Source organism: Lutra lutra, chromosome 7 (assembly GCF_902655055.1).
Source record: "Lutra lutra chromosome 7, mLutLut1.2, whole genome shotgun sequence".
Taxonomy (NCBI): Eukaryota; Metazoa; Chordata; class Mammalia; order Carnivora; family Mustelidae; genus Lutra; species Lutra lutra.
This window is the reverse complement of record NC_062284.1, coordinates 61,024,875-61,052,859: the sequence shown is the minus strand read 5'-3', so window position 1 is coordinate 61,052,859 and position 27,985 is coordinate 61,024,875. Positions and strand designations below refer to the sequence as shown.

The 27,985-nt window shown below is 40.7% G+C and overlaps 1 protein-coding gene across 1 annotated transcript in view; it reads right to left on the bottom strand.

Annotated features, from left to right (window-relative positions):
* RTF1 (RTF1 homolog, Paf1/RNA polymerase II complex component) overlaps window positions 1–27,985 on the bottom strand; it is a 54,411-nt gene that overhangs the window by 7,080 nt on the left and 19,346 nt on the right. The window contains exons 3-9 of the mRNA XM_047737616.1: window positions 18,543–18,690; window positions 17,327–17,531; window positions 10,148–10,262; window positions 9,286–9,397; window positions 2,549–2,684; window positions 1,639–1,816; window positions 606–688 (exon numbers count right to left, since the gene is read on the bottom strand). Coding sequence (XP_047593572.1) covers window positions 606–688; window positions 1,639–1,816; window positions 2,549–2,684; window positions 9,286–9,397; window positions 10,148–10,262; window positions 17,327–17,531; window positions 18,543–18,690 — 977 coding nt within the window. The remainder of the gene's footprint in view (window positions 1–605; window positions 689–1,638; window positions 1,817–2,548; window positions 2,685–9,285; window positions 9,398–10,147; window positions 10,263–17,326; window positions 17,532–18,542; window positions 18,691–27,985) is intronic.

Below are 27,985 nucleotides of genomic sequence, written 5' to 3'. Positions count from 1 at the left end.
GCTCTTTTAAAACAGACCAGGAAAGATAATGGGGACAGGAGAAGGGAATGGAGACCACAGAGACCAAATGAGGCCATGGTACAGCCGAATGCATCAGCTGCTACCTGCAGTGATCCTGGCAAACTGCTTCTACTTCTTACACGGGATCTCTAGAATTTTCAGACTCCAAGAGGACAGGGATTTAAGTGTATCTACTTTGTTTTTGCCTCTATCCTGATGCCCAGAACAGTGGCACGTAGCAAGCACTCCATAAAGATCATGTTACTGAAGAGGAAACCAAGTCCTAAAAGGCGGCTTGAACTGTCAAAGGTCAGGTTAGTGAGGGACAGTGCCAGGACCAGAAGCAAGCCTCTTGACCATAGTCACCAAGGACATGCCCGCAGGGCTCTGGGTGGCAGGGAGCTCCCAAACAGCCTTTTTCCTTTTCTATGTCCTCCCACTTCTTGTCCCGGATCTCCCCTACCTTTCCCAGAGGTGAAGGGAGAATAAGCTTCCCTCCAAGTTCCCTCTAACAGGAAATGCCCCACGGGGCAAGTATGGCAGCCCCACCAGGCAGTGCCCGTGGGCAGCAGGAGTAGAAGCCGTCCTAGCAGTGCCTCCCCTACCGTAGCTGTAGCCCTTTGTTTGTCCTGGTGCCACCGAGCTGGTAAACTTTGGCGGTTTCCACAACGCCTGTGATCTCAGCCACCTAAGTGAAAGGACAGCGAAGCCAGTTAAAAAGAGACCCTTTCAGAGCTCTCCACCGCACTCCCACCTAAGCTGTGGATGAGTGACCCTGCACTGAGAGGACCCCATAACTTCCAAGTGCTCTGGGCCCCTTCCTCAGGTTCAGAACTCAGATGGCCAAGCACCAGGAGCCCTGAACACAGAGTGAGCAAGCGCCAGGAGAGGCGGCAGTTAGCCTGGTGCAGCTGTCAGGAGTGTCCCCTCTGACTTCATTCTACCTTACTAAGGGATGTGCTTGGGATCTCAGAGGTCACTTTTATTAAGCAAGTAAGAAGACCATAGAAGTCAGTTTCTGTTTGTCAAGCTTTCTGGGACACAGCATGGCTGCTGGTCCTCACAGAAGGAGGTAAACACATATTAAAACCGTACAACCCAGGCTAAAACAAACAAAAAGAAAAGGAAAAAAAATAATCAAACAGCTATGTTCCAGCCATTCAGATCATAGAGGCAGAACTCACAAAACCACCTCTATTAGGTTGGAGGGTGGTTTTCTGTGTTTTTGTGTTTGTTTTTAAATCTCAATATAATTCTGCTTCAGAAGTCACTCAGTATGTAACATGGAAATTTTTCATTTATTTATTTTTCAAATGAACAAAGCTTCCAGATTATGTAACTCCCAATGAATACCCCCTAAATGACTCTCTCCTCATTTTTATATGAAAGGAAAAATAAAGAGAGTTATTCTAAATCTAAACCCCCCGCCACTGGGCTCCAAAGACTCTTTCTGGCAGCAGGTCATGCACAATCTCTGGTTACCTCAGACTGTCATTATTCTAAAGGCATCTCAATAAGAGTCTATTTTCCCATCAAATGGTAGCAGAAAAGTGACAGACTTGTTCAGCAGCTCCTACTCCCAGTCAAGAATCATTATATTTAAAACATGGACAATTGTCCATGGAAAGAAACACCAACCCGGTAAACTGGTTTGCTGTTGTGGTTTCCAATGCCAATCCGTACAAAACATCCTGTGACCGTTTTAGCAAAGAAGGGCATGTGACACCAACGCTCTAGCTTATGCCGTGATAATCGAACCCGATTCAATTCCTCGGGTAAGGAGACTGGTTGTGATTTGGGAGGGATCTCTTCTTTCCTGTGAGGAATAAAGGGTAATGGGAAAAGTGTTCCTCATAAAAACAGATCAAGGGGTGCCTGGGTGGCTCAGTCGGTTAAGTGTCCCCGACTCTTGATTTTGGCTCAGGTCATGATCTCAAGGTTGCGATATCCAGCCCCATGTTGGGCTCCACACAGGCATGGAGCCTGCTTAAGATTTTCTCTCTCCCTCCTCAGTCCCTTCCCCACCCCCAGCCTCCGGCACGTGTTCTTTCTGGAAAAACAGAACAAAACAAAAAACCCCACCAACAAACAAACAAAACAACAACAAATCAGACCAAGATACAGAAATACTACCAACTTCTTAACACTTAACCAAAGTACATGTGATTAACCATAAGAGAAATAAATGAAGTCATAGGAAAGAGTGGTAACAGAACCCTGCTCCTATGAACTGTCTTCAGTGAGGCTGTCATTCCAGATAACCTACCAGAATAAGAAAAGTAATGGAAACTCCAGGCCAGTCTGAGGGTGACATGAAGTTAGTGCCTACCTGCCAGGCCCAGACAAAACGTCCAGAGGTGCAGGCTAGGAGCCAAAGGCAGGAGCACATGTTTGGACTGCTATGTTGGGGAACTCAGCTCTACAATTCAGGGTACTGAACCAAGTCGTAGTTCACCACCCAAACAAGAAGACTTTGGAAACTACACTAAGTTTCTCCCCAAAGAACCCACCTATCCTGACCACTAGACCGAAATATACACAAGCTTACTCCTCTTCTTCATCAGATGATGATGTTCGGGATGAGCGGTCTGACTTTTCACTGGACTTGTCATCCTCTTCCTCTTCCTCATCATCAGAGTACACCTCACTGGTTTTCAATGGCTGTTTTTTAGCGAGGAGCTCAGCTAAAAAGAAAGGGGAAATGTTTATCCACATTCTCTCAATAAGAAACTGAAACATCTTCTATGCTTGAAAAAGAACCGGGACACGGGAAGGGACTCAACAGACAGCCCTATCCTCTCTGGACTGCATAGTGATCACCGGGGTTACAGAAAGAACCGAGCTAAATAGGAGTTAAAAACATTCAGGGGGGCCGCCTGGGTGGCTCAGTTGGTTGAGCGACTGCCTTTGGCTCAGGTCATGATCCTGGACTTCCAGGATGGAGTCCTGCATCGGGCTCCCAGCTCCTTGGGGAGTCTGCTTCTCCCTCTGACCTTCTCTCTCATGCTCTCTCTCACTCATTCTCTCTCAAAGAAATAAATAAAATCTTTAAAACAAACAAAATTCAGGCACCAACTGTTGAGCTTTAATAGACAAAAAAGGGCTGGAAGTTTATTGCTATGTGGGCAGAAAGGGTTGCCAACTCTAATGAGTTACCTTTATTACACTCCAGATGTTTGAAGATGGGCAAGAAAGATGGGGAAAATGTTTGTGATGTCTTCAGACAGTCTTGGAGAAAAATTTTATTTGCAATTTAAAGTACTATCTGAATTAGCAGAAGACTGAAAACCACGCAAATATCTGCATAGGGGAGAGGCTGAATCACCCCTAGTACATCCACCTAAACAGACTACTATGCAGCTATGGAGGGACCAGGGTCACCTGGGTGGTGTAGTAGGTTCAATGTCTGGCGCTTGGTTTTGGCTCAGGTCATGACCTCACAGTTGTGGGAGAGAGTACCAGGTCGGGCTCTGCACTAAGCACTGAGTCTGCTTCAAATTCTCTTTTCCTCTCCCTCCCGCGCACACTCTCTAATAAATAAATGAGTAAAATCTTTTAAAAGATCTTTATTTTAGCAAGAGAGAGAGAGAGACAGCGAGAGAGAGCAAGAGTGGAGAGGAGAGGGAGAAGCAGACTCCCCGTGAGCAAGGAGCCCAACATGGGGCTCGATCCCAGAACCCTGGGATCATGATCTGAGCCAAAAGCAGATGCTTAACTGACTGAGCCACCCAGGTGCCCCAAAATTAATAAAATCTTTAAAGAAAAGAAAAAAAGGAATGAGTCATTACACCACATCCTGAGTTAGAAAATGCTTTTTTAGAGGGGCAGTCAGTAAATATTTTAGGTTTGGGCTTCATGTGGTCATTATTTCAACTATTCAACTTTGTTGCTATAGATAAAAAGCAGCTACAATTATGAAACAAATGGGCATTGCTGCTTTCCAATAAAATTATATTTCAAAAACAGGTAGTTTTAGAGGCACCTGGCTGGCTCAGTAGAATGCGACTCTTGATCTCCAGTCACGAGTTCAAACGCTACAATGGGTGTAGAGATTACTTAAATAAAATAAAACTTAAAAAAAAAAAATCATCGGGCGCCTGGGTGGCTCAGTGGGTTAAGCCGCTGCCTTCGGCTCAGGTCATGATCTCAGGGTCCTGGGATCGAGGCCCGCATCGGGCTCTCTGCTCAGCAGGGAGCCTGCTTCCCTCTCTCTCTCTCTCTGCCTGCCTCTCCGTCTACTTGTGATCTCTCTCTGTCAAATAAATAAAAATAAAATCTTTAAAAAAAAAAAAATCATCTACCAATCACTATGTTATATAAAAACTAAGGAGTGACCTCTAGGATCTGTGGTTAGTGAAAAAAGCAATGTAGAGGAAAGTATGTATGGTGAGCTACCATTAATCTAAGATGGAAGGTGAATCTGCATCCTTTCATTTAAAAAAAAAAAAAAAAAGGATAGGATAGGATAGGCTAGGATAGGATCTAAAAAAATTTTTTAAAAGGTTGCCTGTTACAGAAGGGAGGCTGGGGATGAAATAGAAAGGTATAGATACTAAATCTCTTTGAATATATCTTCTTTAGGAGCTTTGATTTGGAAACTTTGTTTTGTTTTGTTTCCTTAAGGAAGATTTTTGTTTCCTTAAGTAAGACCTCAGGGTCCAGGGGCGCCTGGGTGGCTCAGTGGGTTAAAGCCTCTGCCTTCAGCTCAGGTCATAATCCCAGGGGTTCTGGGATGGAGTCCTGCATCGGGCTCTCTGCTCAGAAGGGAGCCTGCTTCCTCCTCTCTCTGCCTGCTTCTCTGCCTACTTGTGATCTCTGTCAAATAAATAAATAAAATCTTTAAAAAAAATATTATAAGATCTCAGGGTCCATGAGTTCAAGCCCCTTGTTGGGTATATATGTGGGAAATGATAAGTCTTTTCAAAAGCAGTGCTGAGAAAACTGAACATACCATGTGAAAACAAAACAAAACAGAACTTAGCCCCTTACTCTATACTGTATATGAATCAAAGACCTAAATGTGGGGCATCTGGTGGCTCAGTCTGTAAAGCGTCTGATCCTTGATTTTGGCTCAGTGATCTCAGGGTTGTGAGATGGAGCCCTGGACAGGGCTCCAAATAAGATTCTCTCTCCCCCTCTCCCTCTGCCCCTCCCCATCCTCTCTGTCTAAAAACCAAACCAAGCCAAATCAAACCAAACAACCAGCCAACCAAAACCAAAAAACAAAGACCTATATGTAAGAGCTAAAACTATGAAACTCTTAGAAGAAAACATAAGGGAAATGCTTCACAACACTGGATTTGGCAATGATTTCTTGGATATGACACCAAAAGCATAAGCAACAAAAGAAAAAACATTAAGCTAAATTGTACTTCATCAAAATTAAAAACTTTTATGCAATGAAAAGATACTAGCAAGAGTGAAACGAAACCTACAGAATGGAAGAAAATACTTGCAAATCATCTATACAATGAGGGATTAATATTCAAAATATTTGAGGAACTCAAAATTCAACAACAAAGAACATGATTTAAAAAATGGGCAAAGACGGTGCCTGGGAGGCTCAGTCAGTTAAGTGACTGCCTTTAGCTCAGGTCATGATCCCAGAGTCCCAGGATCAAGTCCCGGGCTTCCAGCTCCATGGGGAGTCTGCTTATCCCTCTCATGTTCTCTCTCATTCACTCTCTCTTAAATAAATAAATAAAAATCTTTGAAAATACAAAATACAAAATGGGCAAAGAACTTGAACAGACATTTCAGCAAAGATACCCTAATGGTCAATAAGCACATGAAAAGATGCTCAAAGCCACTAATCACTAGGAAGATGCAAATCAAAATCACAAAGAAATACCACTTCATTCCCAGAAAGACAAGTCTTGGTAAAGATGTGGAAAAACTGGAACATTTATACTTTGCTGGTGGGAATGCAAAAAAACCTCTTTGGAAAACAGTCTGGTAGTTTCTTTTGTTTCTTTCCTTTTTAAAGATTTTATTTATTTGAGAAAGAGAGATGACAAGCAGGGAGGAGGGGTAAAGGGAGAAGGGGGCTCCCCAGCGGAAAGGGAGCCCAATGCGGGACTTGATCCCACGACTCTGGGATCATGATCTGAGCCCAAGGCAGACGCTTAACCTACTGAGCCACCCACCAGGTGCCAGTCTTATAGTTTCTCAAAGGTCAAACACAGAGCTACTATATGCCTCAACAATTTCACTCCTAAGCAAATATGCAAGAGAAATGACAACATATGTCTACCCAATGACTTATATGCAAATGCTCACAGCAGCATTATCTGTAATCGTCAAAAACTGGAAACAACCCTAATGTTCACTGGCAGGTGAATGGATAAAATAAACATATAAATCCACTGATGAACTAATACATATCACAACATGAATAAATCTAGGAAATAGCATGTACTTTTAAAAGAAAATATTAAGTGAAATATGAAGTGTCTAGAACAAGCAACCCTACAGAGACAGAAAGTCAATTACAGGTTGCCTAAGACTGGGGGATGATAGGTCTCGGGTGGGGGGGCGGTGATGGCTAAGGGATACAAATTTTCTTTTTGGAGTAATGGAACATTCTAAAATTTACTGAGTTTTATCTCACAGCTTTGTGAATATACTAAAAGCCACTGCCTTGTATACTTCAAATGAGTAAAGAGTATACTACCTTTGTCTTTTTTTTTCTTTCTGTTTAAAGACTTTATTTATTTATTTGTCAGAGAGAGAGATAGCGAGTGAGCAAGCGAGCGCACAAGCAGGGGAATCAGCAGGTAGAGGGAGAAGCAGGCTCCTTGCTGAGTAGGGACTTAATTCCAGGACCCTGGGATCATGACCTGAGTTGAAGGCAGATGCTTAACTGACTGAGCCACCCAGGCATCCTACTACCTTTGTTTTATCTCAATAATGCTATTATAAAAAACAAAACAAAAACCTTTTCCCTCTGATTCCGAAATGGAGCTCAAAAGGGTAAAATTTACCCTTAAAAAAGAAAAAAGAAAAAAAAAAGCTAGCTGTATGTACTGAAAAGCTTAGAAGTAGTAGCCAACCCAGTAGCATGAGCCCTCCTTATATCTAGACTATGGTGTCTAGTAACAGTTTCTCATAAAAAGACTCTTTAGAGAAATGGCAGATTCAAAATCCAGAAAACAAGGATACTAATGACTACTGAGATCTCACATCAAAAGGACTCAGGCTAGTGACTGAAGATGGTACAATTTGAGAGTCAATAATAACTGAAAGGGATTAAAATACACAAAAGGATGTTTAAATCCATGAATTCACGTGATATTCAAAATAAGCAAATAGGGGCACCTGAGTGGCTCAGTCACAGTTAAGCCTCTGCCTTCAGCTCAGGTCATGATCCGAGGGTCCTGGGATCCAGCCCAGTATGGGGGCCCCCTGCTCAGTGGTGAGTCTGCTTCTCCCCGCCTCCACTTGTGCTCTCTCTCTCTCTCTCTCTCTCTCTCTCAAATAGACAAAATCTTTTAAAAAATACATACATATGTACAAACACACACACACATACACACACACACACACACAATAAGCAAAGAAACCACAGAGGTCACCTTTGGAATCTGCTAAGGTACTATCTTTTTTTTTTTTAAAGATTTTATTTATTTACCTGACAGACAGAGATCACAAGTAGGCAAAGAGGCAGGCAGAGAGAGAGAGGAGGAAGCAGGCTCCCTGCGGAGCAGAGAGCCCGATGCGGGGCTCGATCCCCAGCACGCTGGGATCATGACCTGAGCCGAAGGCAAAGGCTTTAACCCACTGAGCCACCCAGGCGCCCCGGTACTATCTTATTCTTTTGAAAACTAGTAATAAAAGTATAAAAAAAAGCCAGCATTTATTCTGCCTTTTTTATACAAAATGTACCTAACGATAACTAAATAGCTGATTAGAAGTTTCTTTTTATGAAAAGTAGACCAGATAATAAATGAAGAATGAGGGATTAGAATATCACCATTTTGCAACTCATAATGAATTAAATGATCCAGGTAATGATTACCAATGGCTGCTGGGATAGAACATATTACTATTTCTCAATTCTTCATCCTTCTCTGTACCCATGTCCTTTGCCATGTGACTCAGGAGTCCTCCCAGCCATTAACAATGGGCTTGTCATGTGACTACTTTGGCCAATGGAATATGCAAAGAGCTGACACCACACGTTGCCAATGTCAAGTTTAGGCCTCAAGAGTTATCTCGCATTTCTGCTTGCCCTATTACCTTCCTACAATCACCAGGAGAAGAATGTGCCCTAGGTATATTGGTCTGAGGAGGGAGAGAGACAGGTGTAACAGGGAGAGAGACTGCTGGTCCCAACCTGCAGCCTGGAGACTATCCCAGCTAACATGCATATGAGGTAACCCACTGCTCAACTGCAGATCCACAAGCAGGAGCAAAGGCGTATTTATGAGTTTGAAGCAGTCTTTTATTTCACGTTACTGCGGCAAAAATAAGTGACAGAGCTGGTAATATAAAAAAATGTAAGACACAGGTATTTTGTGTCTCCTGATGGAAGTATACATCACAACCTAAAACCCGCCACAAAGAAACTGAAACAGAAACAGAACAAATCCGAGTTGTCCAATTCCCTAGCTCTAACTACAAATTAGAGGAAATTCAAGATACCAGAGAAACACATTCAGCACCTCTATGGGATGTACCCAGCATCTGAGAAACTATAAGACGAAGAACCTCGTTTCTTCAAAATAAGCTGCAAGGGGAAAAAAAGAGATGAACAGGAAAACCTATACAGATTAAGTAACTTTGGGGACATACTAACAAATCACAATGTGTGGATTTTTTTAAGATTCTGATTTGAACAACCAAATTAGTATATTTTAATTATACAACTAGAGATATCTGAACACTGGCTAGATATTTCATAATATTAAGAAAGTCACTGTTACTATTTCTTAGATGTGATAATGATACTGTAGTTACTTTTAAAACAAAAGTGGTTATCTTTTAAAGACACGTACAGAAATATTTATGGCTGAAATACAGTGATGCTGTGATTTACTTCAAAATAACCCAATGAAAGAGGAGAATATAGATTTAACAAGACTGTTTATGAGTTGATTGTTGAGGCTGGATGACAGGTTCATGGATGTTCATTATACTATTCTCTGCATGTGTTTGGAATTACCCATAATAAGGACTTAAAAAAAAAAAGAGCTTATAAAAGAGGGTGAGAAATGTAAACAGGTACCAGAGCATCAAATCATATGATCATAGAGACAAAGTAGCCATTACATTTTCCCCACTGACCTGTTCTGTTCTTCCGTTTTTCTCGCTCTGCTTTTAGCTCCTCCATGGCTTGAGATTTCTTATCTAGTTTCTCATCCCGTTTGGAACGCCGTTCCTTGTTGTGGGATGTTACCTGGGAAGGCAAAAACATGTAGGATGGCTCTTTTTATTAACAGCCAATGACAACATTCTTTGTACCTAACAATTAATCATTCAGTTTTCCAATGGGAATCTATACAGGCTGCAGAAACTGGAACTTGTTTAGGGGAAGCGAGCATCCTCTAGTGGACAAAGTGGAGAGAGCACAAAGTCAACTCCTGTCTTATCTGGCTAATAAACAGAAAGCCGAAGAATTATAGGAATAAACACTTTCTGGAAGGCGACCCTAGATGGCTCATGTTTGTGGATATTTTTAACAAGATTTCTATGATGAATGCAGAGATGACTTATTTTCTCAGCTACATTTATTACCAAGTCCAGGATGACACACACCTGAGTAAACCTCAGACCTAATCCGGCTACCTGGGATAGGACGTTTATCAACTTTCCCTTAAAGAATGCTCACACACCAGTGAGTTGTTTTTTAAAAAGCAGACTTGGAAAAAATTTTAAAAATAAATAAATAAATAAAAAGCAGACTTGGGTGAAGAATTCCTAAGGAATGAGCATGGCTAATGGTGAAATGGTAGGTCCAGAGATTGGTGAGCCTACAAGATAAAGACAGTATGTCTTGCATGAACTGAACTAGGCTGATTAATATAAAACCATCTTTTTTTTTTTTTTTTTCTAAATAAAACCATCTTTTACACACACACACACACACACACACACACTCAAAACTGAGGTTTATTTTTTGGATAACAAGGAACACTGAATTTCCTACCTGAGATTCTTGAATCTGTGTCAGTTTTTTCTTTTCCTGCTCCTCTTCTTGCTTTTTCTTTTTTTCTTTTTTTTCTTTCTTTTTGGCTGTTTTTAGTTTTTTCCTGATTTCAAATCTGGTTAAAAGATATTTGTTTGGTTTTTAGATGACAATGAAGTATTTACAAAAACTGATTTCTATTAGATAGGATAAAGGAAATAAGTAGGGGAAGGAGTTGAATGTCTTGGTTTCCTGCAAGAAACTCCAATTAACCTTATAGGTACATTAAAAATATTGAGCGTAGGGGCGCCTGGGTGGCTCAGTGGGTTAAGCCTCTGCCTTCGGCTCAGGTCATCATCCCAGGGTCCTGGGATCGAGCCCCATGTAGGGCTCTCTGCTCAGCAGGGGGCCTGCTTCCCTTCCTCTCTCTCTGCCTGCCTCTCTGCCTACTTGTGATCTCTGTCTGTCAAATAAATAAATAAAATCTTTGAAAAAAAAATATTGAGCGTAAGTATACCAGAAGCACTTGAAAGCATTAAGCTGGAACAGACTTAAAATGAGAGAAAATATTCAAGATACTATTGTACCCTGCTGGTAACACACAGCTCTCCTTCAATCTTCACATAACAGAAAACAGTTGATTTCTGGATTAATTGCAATGATGTTCCATTAGAAACAGAATGAAACTACAGAGAGCCACTGTCCCTTTTTTTTTTTTTTAAGATTTTATTTATTTATTTGACAGAGAGAGATCACAAGTAGATGGAGAGGCAGGCAGAGAGAGAGAGAGGGAAGCAGGATCTCTGTCGAGCAGAGAACCCGATGCGGGACTCGATCCCAGGACCCTGAGATCATGACCTGAGCCGAAGGCAGCGGCTTAACCCACTGAGCCACCCAGGCGCCCCCCCTTTTTTTTAAAGATTTATTTATTTCAGGGAGACAGAGAGACAGAAAGCTAGGAAGAGGGGCAGAGGGAGAGAGAGAGAATCCCAAGTAGACTATGCTCTGAGCTTGGAGCCTGACATGGATTCGCTCTCACAGCCCTGAGAAGCTCAAATGACTGAGCCACCCATGTGCCCCTACTGTCACATTTTTTTTTAAGGTGGTTAGGACAAAGACTGTGTATCTTAAAAACACCACTCTTGGGATACCTGGCTGGCTCAGTTGGTACAGCCTGTGATTCTTTTTTTTTTTTTTTTTTTTTTTTTTTTTAAAGATTTTATTTATTTATTTGACAGAGAGAGATCACAAGTAGACGGAGAGGCAGGCAGAGAGAGAGAGGGAAGCAGGCTTCTTGCTGAGCAGAGAGCCCGATGTGGGACTCGATCCCAGGACCCTGAGATCATGACCTGAGCCGAAGGCAGCGGCTTAACCCACTGAGCCACCCAGGCGCCCCAGCCTGTGATTCTTGATCTCCAGGCTATGAGCTTGAGCCCCATGCTGGGTGTAGAGATTATTTAAAAACAAAATCTTTAAAACAAAAATTTAAAAAACCACCACTCTCCATCTTTCTTCACTAGGAAAAATGCCTCCCCCCTTCACCTCCACACCAGCAAACACAGTGAATAAATATGCTGTGAATAAATACACTATTCTCTTCAACAAATGCAATCTAAGCTCCTTCCCTATAACAAAAATCAAGCTCTTATGAAACAAAACTATTTTGGGAGGCATGAATCCAAGGAACATTATGGAAGGAATACAGGAATATAATAAACATTAAACTCTTTTCATAACACTTTAAAATAATCCCAACTATCTTTTTTTTTTTTTTTTACTTAATTTTTAACACAGTACACAAGTCTCTTTTGTTATATCCTTTACATTCATAATTAGGGTTGTTAATGAACTTTTGTAATGTGATATAAAGAAGCACTATTAATGAATTTCTTAAAAAAACACATAAAAACATTAAAGGAAAAACACCCACATAAAAACATAGTCCTAAATAACCAATGGGTCAAAGATGGAACCACAAGGGAAATTAGAAAATAATTTGAGGACTGAAAATGAATGCACAACATAACAAAACTTATAGGATGTAGCTAGAGTAGTGCCTAGAGGGAAATGTATAGTTATAAATGCCTACATTAAAAAGGAAGATAGGGATAGCTGGCTGGCTGGCTGGCTGAGTTGATAGAGCATGTGACTTTTGATCTCAGGGTTGTGAGTTTGAGTCCCATGTTGGGTACAGAGCTTACTTAAAAAAAAAAAAAAAAAAAAAGAATATTTTGAATCACTAACTTAACCTCTACCTTAACAGAGTGGAAAAAGAAGAGCAAACTAAATATAAAGCAAGCAGAAAAAAAGAATTAATTAGAGCAGGAACTAACAAAAACACAGAATAGCAAAACAATAATCGATGGAACCAGAAATTGCTTCTTTGAAACGATCAACAAAACGGACAAAACTTTGTTTAAACAGGCCAAGAAAAAATGACAGAAGATTCAAATTACTAAAATCAGGTATGAAAGAAGAGACATCACTATGGACCTTACAGAAACATAAAAGATATCATAAGGGAACACCCTGAACAATTATATGGTAACAAAGTAGGTAATTTGGATGGAAAAAATCTCAAGAAAGCGACAAACCACCAAAACTAACTCAAGAAAAAAAAAAACAAACCACCTATAAAAATCTGGATAGACCCATAATAAGAGATTGAAATAGTGGTTTTAAAACTTCCTACAAAGAAAAGCTTATGCCCACATGGCTTCCCTGGAGAATTTTCCTAAACACTTAAGAAAGAAAGAACTAACACCAATTCTTCACAAACTCTTTCAAAAAAGAGAAGAGGAAACACTTCTTAAATTATTCTCTGAGGCCCGTATTATCCTCATAACCAAAACCAGATAATGACATTACGAGAAAAGTAAGTAAAGAAAACGCAACAAAATAGTAGCAAATTAAATCCAGCAACTTATAAAAAACTGGATATACCATCACGAAGTAGGATATATCCAGATATGCAAGGTTGGTTCAACATAAGAAAATCAATGTAATATAACTATTATTAATAAAGTACAAAAACCTCAAAACTATCTCAACAGACCCAGAACAAGCATTACACAAAAATCTAACAACTGTCTTGGTAAAAACTCCCAATAAACTAGGAATAGAAAAGAATGGGGCGCCTGGGTGACTCAGTGGGTTAAAGTCTCTGCCTTCGGCTCGGGTCATGTTCCCCGGGTCCTGGGATCAAGCCCCACATTGGGCTCTCTGCCCGGCAGGGGACCCCCTTCCTTTCCTCTCTCTCTGCCTGCCTCTCTGCCTACTTGTGATTTCTGTCAAATAAATAAATAAAATCTCTTAAAAAAAAAAAAAAGAAGAATAGAAAGGAACTTCTTCAAATGGATAAAATATATCTATGAAAAAACCACAGCTAATGATGAAACACTGAATGCTTTCCTCCACAGATCAGGAACAAGACAGGGCTACTCTCACCATTTCTATTCAACATCATACTGGAGGACAAGAAAAATAGAAGGAATCCACATTGGAAAGGAAAAAGTAAAATTTGTCTTTCTTGTAGCTCACATAATCTTATGCATAGAAAATCTTAAAGAATCTACTAAAAACTATTAAAACTAATAAATGAGCTCAGCAAGGTTGGAGGAGGCAGGATCAATATACAACAATTAGGTGTATTTCTATATACTTACAATGAACAATCCCAAAAAGAAACAAAGAAAGCAATTCAATTTACAATAGCAACCAAAAGACAAAATATTTAGGAATAAATTTAAAAAGTGCTAGCCTTTTACACCCCAAACTGGAAGACAAGTGTTCAAAGAAATTAAAGAATACCTAAATAAACAGAAAGATAACAGGTTCATGGATTGAAAGACTTTACTGTCAAAGTGGCAATACTCCCAAATTTGATCCACAGATTCAACAATTTCAATAAGAATCTCAAATGCCAGGGCGCCTGGGTGGCTCAGTGGGTTAAAGCCTCTGCCTTTAGCTCAGGTCATGATCCCAAGGTCTTGGGATCAAGCCCCGCGTCAGGCTCTCTGTTTGGCAGGGAGCCTGCTTCCCCCTGTCTCTCTCTCTCTGCCTGCCTCTGACTATTTGTGATCTCTGTCTGTCCAATAAATAAATATAATCTTTAAAAAAAAAATCCCAAATGCCTTTTTTGCTTTTGCAGAAATTGAGAATCTAATACTATTATGCATATGGAAATGTAAAGGGCCCCACGTAGCCAAAACAATTTTTTTTTTAAAGATTTTATTTATTTATTTTGACAGAGATAACAAGTAGGCAAAGAGGCAGGCAGAGAGAGAGGTGGAAGCAGGCCCCACACTGAGCAGAGATCCTGAAGCAGGGCTCTATCCCAAGACCCCGAGACCATGACCTGAGCCAAAGGCAGAGGTTTTCAACCCACTGAGCCACTAGGTGCCCCGCCAAAACAATCCTGAAAAAGAAAAACAAAGTTGGAGTACTCACACTTCCTAAGTTAAAAACTGACTACATACACAGCTACAGTTAACAAAACTGTGTAAGACAAACATATACATAAAAGGAATAGAATTGAGAGTTAACAAATAAGCATAAGTATATAATATGTTTATAATATATATAATTGATTTTTGACAAGTGTGCCAAGAGTGCAGAAAGAACAGTCTCTTTAAGAGGCACAGAGACGGGGCGCCTGGGTAGCTCAGTCATTAAGCATCTGCCTTCGGCTCAGGTCTTGATCCCAGGGTCCTGGGATCGGGCCCCACGTCAGGCTCCCTGTTCCGCGGGAAGCCTACCTCTCCCTCTCCCACTCCCCCTGCTTGTGTTCCTGCTCTCACGCTCTCTCTCTCTCTCTGTCAAATAAATAAGTAAAAAAAAAAAAAAAAAAAGTCACTGAGACAACTAGATATTGAAATGCCAGTAATAAAGCTGGATCCCTACCTCACAACACATAAAAAAATGATCTCAAAATGGATCAAGGATCTGAAATTTTAAGACTCCTACAAGAAACCATAGCAGTAAATCTTCACGATCTTGGATTTGGCATATTCTCAGATATGACATTAAAAGCTTGAACAAGAGGGGCACCTGGGTGGCTCAGTGGGTTGGAACCTCTGCCTTCAGCTCAGGTCATGATCCCAGTGTCCTGGGATCGAGCCCCGCATCGGGCTCTCTGATCAGCGGGGAGCCTGCTTCCTCCTCTCTCTCTGCCTGCCTCTCTGCCTATTTGTGATCTGTCTGTCAAATAGATAAATAAATCTTAATAAATAAATAAATAAAAGTCTAATGTTTAATAAATAAAAGCATGAACAAGAAAGGGAAAAAATTATACTTCATCAAAATTAAATATTTTTGTGTATCAAACAATACTACCAAGAGAATGAAAAATACAACCTACAGAATTAGAGAAGATATCTGTAAGTCATATATTTGATAAGGGTTTGATAAGCAGACTATACAAAGAACTCTTACCACACAACAGCAAAAAGACAAATAATTAAAAATTTTTTTAATTAAATGGGCAAAGAATTTGAAAAGATGTTTCTCCAAAGATATATAATTGCTCAACAAAGATATCATAAGACGCTCATATCATGAGTAAACAAGAAAATGAAAATAAAGACCACACCGAAATACTACTTTATATCCACCAGGGTAGCTATTATCAAACAGCAGGGAAAATAACAAGTGTGGGCAAGGATGTGGAGATACTAGAACCCATACACAGTGCTGGTAGATGTGCAAAATGGTGCAGCTGCTGTGGACAACAGTTTGATGGTTTCTCAAATAATTAAACATAAAATTACCATATGACCCAGCAATTCCACTCTTAGGTCTATATCCAAAGGAACTGAAAGTAAGTACTCAAACAAATATTTGTACGCGAATGTTCATAGTAGCAAAAGGTGGGAACAACCCAAATGTCAATCAATAGATGAATAAACAAAATGTGGTATATACATTTTATATACAAAGAAATATTATGTAGCCATAAAAAGGAATGAAGTACTGATGTGCTATGTGGATGAACTACTAAAATGTGCCAAGTGAAAGCAGCCAGTCACAACAGACTACATAGTGTATGATTCCATTTACATAAAATGTCCAGAAATAGCCAAATCTGTAGAGACAGAAAGTAGATTAGTGGTTGCCTAGGGCTGGAAGGCTTGGGAGGAAACAGAGAAATGACTAGTAGTGATATAGGATTTCCCTCCTAGGTGTTAAAAATGTTCTGAAATTTATTGAGATAAAGAGCTTTGTGAATATATAAAAGCCACTGAATTTTACACTTTAAATGGGTAGATTATGGTATGTGAAATGTATCTCAATGAAGTTATTTTAAAAAGTTAATAGCTTATTACTTACACAATATGCTTACATGTATCATCTCACTCAAGGCTTATAATAATCCCAAGGAAGAAGCTGAGGCAGGAAGGTTAAGTGACTCATTCAGATCACCTGTCCAGTGAGTCTGAATTGAGCCTAGACAAATGTCAGTTTTTTTCACAAACAACCTTTAAAACTACCTGCATCCACCTTAAAATAATTTTTTAAAGTGAAATAAATTTTTTTAGTCTAATAAATTTAAAAATAAGTAAATAAAGCCTTTAGAACTGCCTTCTTAAAAAAAAAAAAGATTTTATTTATTTATTTGACAGAGAGAAAGAAATCACAAGCAGGCAGAGAGGCAGGCAGAGAGAGAGGGGGAAGCAGGCTCTCTGCTCCGATGCAGGGCTCGATCCCAGAACCCTGAGACCATGACCTGAGCCGAAGGCAGAGGCTTGACACACTGAACCACCCAGGTGCCATTCTGAGGACTACTTTATTTCTAGAGGAAACAAACATGTTTATTTTTACTGTGAGATTACGTTATGAGATAAGGAAGAAGTCTGGTCATTTAAATATGGCAAAAGTAATTCAGAAAATACTGAAGTGGGGTACTTGGGTGGCTTAGTTGGTTAAGTGTTTACCTTCAGCTCAGGTCATGATCTCAGGGTCCTGGGGTCGAGCCCTGTGTCAGGCTCCCTGCTCAGTGGGGAGCCTGCTTCCCCCTCTCTCTCTGCCTGCCTCTCTGCCTACTTGTGATCTCTGTTTGTCAAATAAATAAATAAAATCTTTTAAAAAAATTAAAAATTAAAAAGAAAAAAAAGAAATTTTAAGAAGTTTCAAGTCTTGAATTCTGGGAAGATGGGGCTCTGAATATGAATTTTATCAGTAAGGAATTAATTACAACATTACCTTTTTTTCAACACCTCCCTCTTCTCTATGCGGTTGAACAGTTCTTGCTCTCTCTCCTTCTCTGTCATCTGCTCCAGACGGGCCCGGTCTTCCTCATCACCCATGAGGTCTTCCCCATAGCCATCATGGAATTCTTCATCTTCTGAGGATGAGTCGGAATCTGAACTGGAGGAGGAGCTGTTGCTGTCAGAATCTGACACCTCACCTACAGCAAGGCCCAAACATGAGATTAGACTATGCTACAGAAGCCTGAGGCCACAGAGATGACCCCACAGTGTTGATAATCATTGCCACCCCTCCTTGTATTGAAGTAAGCTCTATGCCCAACACAGGACCTAAACTCGCAACCCTGAGATCAAGACCTGAGCTGAGATCGAGAGTCAGATGCTCAACGTACTGAGCCACCCAGGCACTCCTCAGGCTCATAATTTCTTAAGTTAACCAATTATTATCATGAGGGTTGAAAAATGGTGACTTTCAACAAGTTCTTCTATATTTATTAGTTGGCATTTAAAATATTCAATGTTTTAATGAGTCATTACACTGGTGAATTCTCAATGAAACTGGATCTTGACAGGAAAAAGGATGATGGAAAAAGGCAGTATACATTACAAATGAGTATTAAGTTAAACCGGCAATTTAACAAGAACTCTGCTTGACTCAATTTAAGCTAACATTCACAAGCAATGTGCTTAAAACCAGGTTTGGCCCATTCTATGCAGGCCAGTTTGTACATAAATGTTATTTCTTAGAAATGTAAAGTTTAACATTCTAGTCCTGGAACAAGTTCACCTTCATCCTAGGTTTAGCAAAAATTCTGGAACTGGTTTCAAAATAAGAACATTTTTCCACTGAGTTTTGTATGTGGTTCAAGAATCTTCCTCTTCAGCCAGATCACGTATGTGTAACCAAGAGGAAGGAAAGAAAATGCAGGGTATTTGTAAAGTGCATGAAGACTCTAATGCAGGGACTCCTCACAGGTTTGCTGGATGGGCTTTAGGCACCTCACTAACCCTTGGGAACTGTGTATTTCTCTTGCTTCATTCAAATTCTCAAAGGATCCATGACCACTGTGAAGGTTAGGGACCGCTGCAATAAAGATGGAGGCCATGCTGTAATGCAGCCCTGCCCCAAACCTCCTGCCCCAGTTCTGACTCTGTAGCTTCAACCTGACAAGAGTGGGAGTTCACCCCCAGGTCTGGGCCACATGGCTCACCTTCCTCAGGGGCTGAGCTCTCGGCAGAACTGTCTTTATCCGAACTGCCTGAGGAAGCAGTTTTGTTGGCTTGTTTCTTCATGGTTCCTTTCTTCTCTATTTTTCTGGCCTTTCCTTTCTTCTTATTTTTATTGCTCCCAAATGTCCACTACAAGGAGAAAAGAAAGAGGAAAACTGAAACAGGGACTTTACTGGGAAAAGCTGGAAGAGTCAAGAGTCAAATCTCTGATAATCATCAAAATGATTCTAAGAGTCTCTACTGCTTTCAACCCAAAACAAATACACTGTATATGAAGAAAGATGGATTTTTTTTTCAAACTTTTGTTCAAAATTTGTTAAGTTCCAGTTTGTAATTTCTTAGAGATGGTAGATAATGGACATAACAAACATAAAAGTTAAATAAAGTATTTTTTATCAAAACAGAAAAAACAGGTATGAACCTTATGGCAAGTCAACTGAGCTAACGAACTTAGATGGTACAGAAAATAGCTTCTATGGGAGGCCTGGGTGGCTCAGTGGCTAAGTATCTGTCTTCAGCTCAGGTCATGATCCAGGATTCTGGGATCAAGTCCCCTACTGGGTTCCCTGCTCAGCAGAGAGCCTGCTTCTCCCTCTACCTGCAGCTCCCTCTGCTTGTGCTCTCTCTCTCAAATAAATAAAATCTTAAAAAAAAAAAAAAAAAAAAAGAACACAGCTTCTAATGTTTCTAATGGCATAGAGGGCAGTCATTGCTAAGGGTTAGTATGTCTGGGTTTCAATACACACAGGATGGTTTAGTTCTGAAGAGTCCCAAGAAGGCAGGGGATAAAGCCTGTGAGCAGGAGAGAACTGCAGAAAGCACAGGGAGAAAGGATGAAGGCCAATCTCTGGCATGGATGGTAGCATTGGTACCAAACTCAAGGAGGCAGAGAGTAAACGACATTATTTTATATATATATATATATATACACACACACACACACATACATGTGTGCATCTTTTTTTTTTAAACTGCATATGTAACACGATAACATAATGTTTAAATGTGATCAAAAACAGGAGATCCTACAGACATAAGGAGCTTGCAATTTGGGTTAACAGATAACAGACAGGCAATGCACAGTCACCTCAAGGCCAATAAGACTATCTTCATCAAGCACTTGAATTATAGAAACGAAAGATTATATTGGTTGTTTTTAAAATTCACAAGAACTATTTGGTTATATTGGGGTGCCTGGGGTGCAGTGGGTTAAGCACCCGACTCTTAGCTCAGGTCGGATCTCAGGGTTGTGAGGGCGAGCCCCATGTCAAGCTCCCAACCTAGCACCGAGTCTGCTTAAGACTCTTTCTCCCTCTCCCTCTCATTCCCCTCAATTAAATAAATAAATCTAAAAAAAAAAAAAAAAAAGACTGTTAAAACTATTTGGTTATATTAAACCATACCTCATTTGATAGTTTAACTTGCCAATTTTAGGAGGATGCCTTTAGGTGAAAAGTACTTTACTTGGGTGCTTTATCTTATGTACTACAAAAAATAATCTTCATCTTTCCAGCATCACATTGAATTACAGATCTAGTATTAACAGAAAATTTCTACATCTACTATTTAACAAAAGTACAGTTTTTCCTTTTCCTATAATGAGATGATAAATTAATTTCCTACCTCACAATAGTTAAGATCAGAAGTGAATTTATTTTGGAGGGTTTTTTTGGGGGGTGGTAGAGGGGTAGTTCTGGTGGAGTTTCCATCCTAGAAAGGTCCTTATGCGCTATTCTTAAAAGCCCAGTCTGCCAGATTAAAATATTGAAAAATCAAAATATTAAAACTGCTTTCACATTTTAATTTACTCTTAATTTTTAAAAAAGATTTATTTGAGAGTGAGAGAGAGGCAGGAATGTGCACATGTATATGCACATGAGCAGGGGGAGGGGCAGAGAGAGAGAGGGAGAAAAACAAACTCCCTGCTGCGTGGGGAGTCTGATGCAGGGCTCCATCCCAGGACCCAGAGGTAATGACCTGAGCTGAAACCCAGAGATGGACGCTTAACCGACTGAGCCACCCAGGCGCCACTACTCTTAGTTATTTTAATTGCCATTTATTTTTATACATAAAAGCCAGGAAGAAGGGAAAAGTGAAAAAAACAAAAAAGTCACATGTTCAAGAAAGATGTATTAAATGAGTGAAATTTCTTTATTAGTGAATTTACCTCTCAAACTTTAACATTTCAACACCTCAATTATTATTTAGGAAGAAATCCCAATGCTTCACCTCTGAAGTCTACTCTTCAACCATTTCAAATTTTAATCACTCAAGGAAGATAATTATTAAGTCAGTTTGAAAGAATCCAAAGGGTTCAATTTCTTAGTCAAATGAGCTAAAATGTATCAACTTCCCATGCTGACAATACACATATCTCTACAGGCAATAATGTATAAAACACCTTTGTTACTGGCTTTGGTTACAAGAAATAGCACAACCACACAGGTAGTAAGTAGTCAGCAGTTACTCGTTGGTTATGAAACCTCTTCTAAACAGGGTGTTGTGGCCCTCTGTCCTTCTACATATGAAGCGGCCGAGAGGGTAGAGGTGGCGATCCCAGTGTCATATGTGTGTTAAGAGTGGCTAGGTCTATTTCTGCCTACAGATTTGGGTTTCTCATGGGCAACAGAGTCAATTCTGCACTCCCTAGAAGAGGGACAAAAGTGCCTATGAGAGTAAAAAAGATGAATGGTAAATCAAGTCACACAGGTGAGTCGAATTCAGGAGGTGCCAGGAAGCTCCCTGGCTTCCTTATCCTTCCCCCTCTACCTGCTTCAATCTGCTACTACCAGCCTAGCAACCATCACTCATTTGCAGTCACTCATTTGTAGTCTCCGATGTTTATCCCTTGGGGGAGGAGGAGGAAAGATAAGAGTAAAAATAGAAGAAAATAAAATGCTTTGACTTCAAAAGGGCTTTCCTGGCTGAATCTGAGTGGGAAGGGAACCTCTTTTTTCCTTCCAACAATTTCAAAAGAAATGAGACAATAAAACGACCTCATCTGCCATGATGCTGATTCAATAGGGTCTGCCATGCCACTTCAAACACCCAGCGTCATGTATATGCGACAGGGCTTCAAGGGAATTATAGTGACATAGGTGATTTTACTTTAAAATGCAGATTCTTGGGGCATCTGGGTGGCTCAGTTGGTTAACCGTCATACTCTTGGTTTTGGCTCAGGCGGTGATCTCAGGATCAATATCAAGCCCCTTGACAGGCTCCATGCTTATTAGCCCAGTCTACTTGAGATTCTCTCTCCCTCTGCCCCTCCTGCTCATGCTCTCTCTCCAAAATAAATAAATCTCAAAAACAAACAAACAAACAAACTTCTATTTCACCACCCAAAGATAAATAATCACTTGAAATTTGGGGCCAGTCTCAGCAGGAAGCCTGCTTCTCCCTCACCCACTCCCCTTGCTTGTGTTCCCTCTCTCGCTGTGTCTGTCAAATAAATAAAATCTTTAAAAAATTTGGGGGGCCAGTCCAATTATTATTTACGTATTACTACTTAATATAGAGAAATACACTCAAATGAGTTCCAATAATCTTCCAAAGATATTTTTTCTGAAGAATAGATCATGTTTATTTTTTATTTTATTCTATTTTGATTCCAGTATAGTTAATATACAATTATATTAGTTTCAGATCACATTTGTTATATTTTACTTTTACTCCCATAAACTATAGGTTCCTGAATATTTTTGGCCTAGGCACCTATTTTGTTTTATTTTATTTTTTTTAAGATTTTATTTATTTATTTGACAGACAGAGATCACAAGTAGGCAGAGAGGCAGGCAGAGAGAGAGAGGAAGGGAAGCAGGCTCCCCGCTGAGCAGAGAGCCCAATGCAGGGCCCGATCCCAGGACCCCAGGATCATGACCCGAGCTGAAGGCAGAGGCTTTAACCCCCTGAGCCACCCAGGCGCCCCTAATCACCTATTTTAAATATTTGCCCAGTATCTCTTCTCCCAAGATCACAGTCTCTGATAAACCATAAAGGACAGGGTCTAAGCTTATGGCAGGCAACATCAATATAGAAATTTCTTAATCCAGTTATACAACCCAGAGGTTGCTCCCCAGTCCCTGCAAAAGATTTATACTGCTGACTTTAAGAGAGAAGGTATATGAATCCTTCTTTCACTGCCAGTGTGTGTTAGTAAATGGAGTCTAAAGAATAAAGGACAGGATTAAAGGAATGCTCTGAGGCTTTCGCCATCCAGCAGAGAGTACAGGAAATGACCAGGCATTTTATTTTTTATTTTTTATTTTTTTAAGATTTTATTTATTTATTTTACAGATAGAGATCACAAGTAGGCAGAGAGGCAGGCAGAGAGAGAGGAGGAAGCAGGCTCCCTGCTGAGCAGAGAGCCCGACGCGGGGCTCGATCCCAAGACCCTGGGACCATGACCTGAGCCGAAGGCAGAGGCTTTAACCCACTGAGCCATCCAGGCGCCCCCATATTTTTTATTTTTTTTTTAAGAGATTTATTTGTGGGGTATCTGAGTAGCTCAGTTGGTTAAGCGGCTGCCTTCAGCTTGGGTCGTGATTCCACGGTCTTGGGATCGAGTCTTGCATTGGGCTCCTTGCTCAACAGGGCCCTGCTTCTCCCTCTGCCTGCCTCTCCCCCTGTTTGTCTCTCTCTCTCTCTGACAAATGAATAAACAAAATCCTTAAAATAAATAAAAGATTTATTTACGTGAGAGAGGATCTTCAAGCAGACTCCCTGGTGAGCAAAGAGCCTATGGCGAGGTTTGATCTCACCAACCAGGAGATCATGACCTGAGCTGAAACCAAGAGTCAGATGCTTAACCAACTGAGCCACCCAGGCACCCAACTGGCATTTAAAAATGTCTTTGGGGAATTGCGACTCTTTTACTGAAAGGCAGGCTCTGTTATGACCTAGCAAGTGTCACACGAAGGCAAGCATGAGAAGATAAGTGCCTGCGGAAGGGCATCTGCATACAAAGGCCAGAGTGACCCCAGTGAGAGCTGCTCAGAAACAATCTGGGAAAGGGTGAGGATGCGTTGCCAGTCAGGCCTGTCACACACATGACTTCCTGCTTGCCCAGACCTTCTACGTGGAAGCAGGCCCACACACACCACCAGGGAAGCATCATGTAGACAAGCAGTCAAGAAAACCTCAAACAGAGACTGGAAAGAAGATGTGTTCTTTTTTTTTTTTTTAATTTAAGATTAAAAAAAAAAATTATTTATTTGACAGAGATCACAAGCAGGCAGAGAGGCAGGCAGGCAGAGAGGGGCGGAAGCAGGCTCCCTGCCAAGCAGAGAGCCTGATGTGGTGCTCGATCCCAGGACCCTGAGATCATGACCTGAGCCGAAGGCAGAGGCTTAACCCACTGAGCCACCCAGGTGCCCCAGAAGATGTGTTCTTAACTACTAAATTACATGAGAGGCGCACTTTGACTCTCACTGATGTAACAGATACTATAACGGGCAGCATGATCTAATGATACAAGGAGGGTTAGTACTACCCAGCCCTGTGCTAGCTTGAGCATGTGGAGGTGGTCTAAGCAGGTCCTACTCTGGGAAGCAGTTGACCTTATTGGCATCCGGCTGACAGACTGGAGGAACACGGGGTGGCAAGTGGTTGTTCTGGACTTGGGTAGCACTGAGATGCATCCTGGGACAGAAAAGCAAAGAAACTTCAAGACTTTAGAGAGGTTATCTCTAATGGGCAAGGAAGATCATATTCTAGGTCTCAGGCTCCAGAGTAGAAACTACAGCAGAGCAGTTATTCTGAAATGAGTTTATAAGTAAAATGAAATACATCGAGGTAAGAAGTGTTCAAGAACAGCTGGGCTTGGGGCGCCTGGGTGGCTCAGTGGGTTAAGCCTCTGCCTTCGGCTCAGGTCATGATCTCAGGGTCCTGGGATTGAGTCCCGCATCCGGCTCTCTGCTTGGCAGGGAGCCTGCTTCCTCCTCTCTCTGCCTGCCTGTCTACCTACTTGTGATCTCTCTCTGTCAAATAAATAAATAAAATCTAAAAAAAAAAAAGAACAGCTGGGCTAGTGATTAAACCACACTGGGATTAGGGGTTAAAAGAACGGGAATATAGCCCAATCCCTTCACCTGAGAGTGTTTCCTTATCTGTAAAGTAGGAATAATAATATTACCTTGACCACCTATCAGGGTAGTTTGAGACTCAAAGGAGACAGAGTAAGAGAAGTACACAGAGCACATCAGAAACCATGAAGTTCTATATAAAGACAGGATACTATTTTATGATGGGAAAAGAAAACCAGAACTTTTATTAACATGTTCTAATATCATATCTGAAATAGGGGGAGTCCACATGATCTCTATGACGCCTTAGATTTTTAAAGTTGTAGGAATCTTCATGAACTGAGTGGTATAATAAGTCAAAACAACTATCAAAAGGATTCTATAGTCATTATTCTAGACTTTGACAGTGGCCAGCAAAGAAGTGTGTGGGAAGGACAGGGTTCCTGATCATGATGTTTTTTTCCCTGAAAGTCAGTGGAGTTAAGAGTAAATGCACTGTAACAGAATATTAAAGAGTATGAAGGATATGAAGAATATGAAGGATAGCTAAAGAATATGAAGGGTAGCTCAGCTTTCTTTGTCCTTCTACTGTCTAATTAAAGTACAATCACGTATCACACACGTGATTACACAATCACGTAATCACACAATCACATATATTTAACTGGAAAATTTGACATCAAATCCCTACATTCAGTGACAAAAACTTACACCCTGACTATGGAGATAAAAACAAAAGTGAAACAGCAGTCATACCCCCACCCCCAAAAAAGTAAAAGATAATCAGTAACTCCATTCCACTGCTTGGCTGAAGTGTCAGAATGTAAACAAGTTTGAGCAAGTGGTCCATGAAAAGGACTTCATTTTTCCCAAATTCTTATGATGAGATTTTATGGTATCTAGACAAATGAGGTGCTACTGTGTGGTTACCTACATAGCCAAGAACCAACATGTGAAAAAAAAAAATGCTTGTAAGCAATCCACAGAGCTTTTGCTAAAATTAAGTACTCAAACAGAGTATTTGTAGCAGGTCACCCGGGTTCCTAACCCCAGAGATCAGATGCAGGAAGTTAGGAGTAAAGAGACTACCAAAAGAGGAGAACAGTGGCCACTTCTTACACTCACAGAGGAGAAAGAAAAGGTGTAGAATGCACTACACACAGCTCAGTACTCTGGAAGTCCTTATTTCACAACGCAAGAACTGCCATTCATAGTCATGACTAAATCAGCAAGGAAAACTATATAACAATACCTAGCAAAAATTTTTCAAGTAGAGTGACTGTCTAGATTTTCAACAGTACTGGGGTAATTCATCTACATGTAACATCTTGTTCTAGAGGTATGGTGTGCACGAAAACTCCACTAAACCAGTATCCACACAGGAAAATACTAGCTTAGCAAGGGAGGCCTTTCTGAGAGCTCGTGCTAATTAGGTATTATCTGTATGGTAAAGCAATCACAACATGCTCTTGGATATCTAGGTCGACTTCCCCGAGAAGTTGTTACTAAATGAATTTATAAGCAAAAGTTGTATCATTTTCAAAATGTTCTATTAATAAAAATACTGGAACCAGCACGAGATAAGAGAGTGGGAATAGGAGTGCAACTAGATCCAAGTGAGAGAATCTGAACGATCAGATAAGAAAAAAAGAGAAGAAGCCTCAGAAAGAAAGTAGAGCAAAATGAAAGCGGGGGGTGGGGGGAGAACAAGAGGAGAGCAATGTCTTCAAAGAGGCGAGTGGGGGCATAATTGCCACCAAGAAGACTGTTGGAAGTTCTGGGGAAGAAAAAACAGGTGTGACAAGTACTATAGGGCTGGGCCAAATGCTTTTATTTCTCAAAAATGTTCAAAACAAGACTATACACGAAACATTAAAAGATAACTCTCGCTTAGGCAGAGGGTATTAGAAGATAATTCAGCTGTTTCTTACTTTGTCTAATGTAGTTTTATTCGATTCTGAATTAAAAAAAGGGTTATGGTTTTTCAATGTGATTTTTACTAGTATCAGATAAGGAAATTGGGGCCTCCTTCTTATCTAGCTGAAGCTGTTTCTATGAGATCTGCCATGTTTTTGTGTGTTTTTTTTTAAGATTTTATTTATTTTTTATTTTATTTTTTTAAAGATTTTATTTATTTATTTGACAGAGAAAGATCACAAGTAGTCAGAGAGGCAGGAAGAGAGAGAGAGAGAGAAGCAGGCTCCCTGCTGAGGTAAGAGCCTGATGCGGGGCTCGATCCCAGGACCCCGAGACCACAACCCAAGCCAAAGGCAGAGGCCCAACCCACTGAGCCACCGAGGCGCTCCTAAGATTTTATTTATTTATTTGACAGACAGAGGTCATAAGTAGGCAGACAGGCAGGCAGGGCGTAGGGGAAGCTGAGCAGAGAGCCCAATGTAGGGCTTCCCCAATGTCCATAACTGCACCCCCCGCACCGGCAACCCTCAGTTTGTTTTGCAAGATTAAGAATCTCCTATGGTTTGTCTCCCTCCCAATCCCATCTTGCTTCCATTTTCCTCCTCTATCCCCAATCCCTAGGATCATGACCTGAGCAAAAGGGAGACGCTTAACTGACTGAGCCACCCAGGCATCCCAAGGATTTAAAAAAAATCTTTCTTTAACCTTTTTGGACAGTTTGTTTAACCATCCAAGATAATGAAATATTCACCCTAACTCTGAGGTGCTAAGTTGTAGCCTGGGCCAAAGACTGATATGATAATACAAACCAAAAAGGCACTTTCCATTTTTTTCTTTTTAAGATTTTAATTATTTATTTGACAGAAAGAGTGTGAGCAAAGGCAGGGAGAGCAGCCAGACTCCCTAGTGAGCAGGGAGCCTGATGTGGGACTTGATTTCAGAACCCTGGGACTGTGACTGGAGCCTAAGGCAGATGCCACGCAGGCATCCCGAAAAAGCACCTTTCCAAATGACTCTGTTATAGAGGCTGCTATTCCAAGTCAGGGGTTGGGGGAAGGAGACTGGAGTGGACCCTGGGATCCAGAGGCAGCAGCAAGAGTGAAGAACTCTGTGGGGAAAAGTTCTTCAAAGTCTCATTCCCCACTGAGCCGGGTACAGCTTGTTCTCTAACAAGCACATAAGCAGTTGGGTCACATTCTAAAGTGAAGACATTTAGACTTGGTTGAGTAGCTGTGACTGTTATAAGAGAACTTTATTTATATATTATACATATATATATACTTCTATCTATATTAACATATAATGTATTATTTGCCCCAGGGGTACAGGTCTGTGAATCATCAGGCTTACACATTTCACAGCACTCACCATAGCATACACCCTCCCCAGTGTCCATAACCCAACCATCCTCTCCCTATCCCTCCTCCCCCACTGGAACCCTCAGTTTGTTTTGTGAGATTAAGAATCTCTTATGGTTTGTCTCT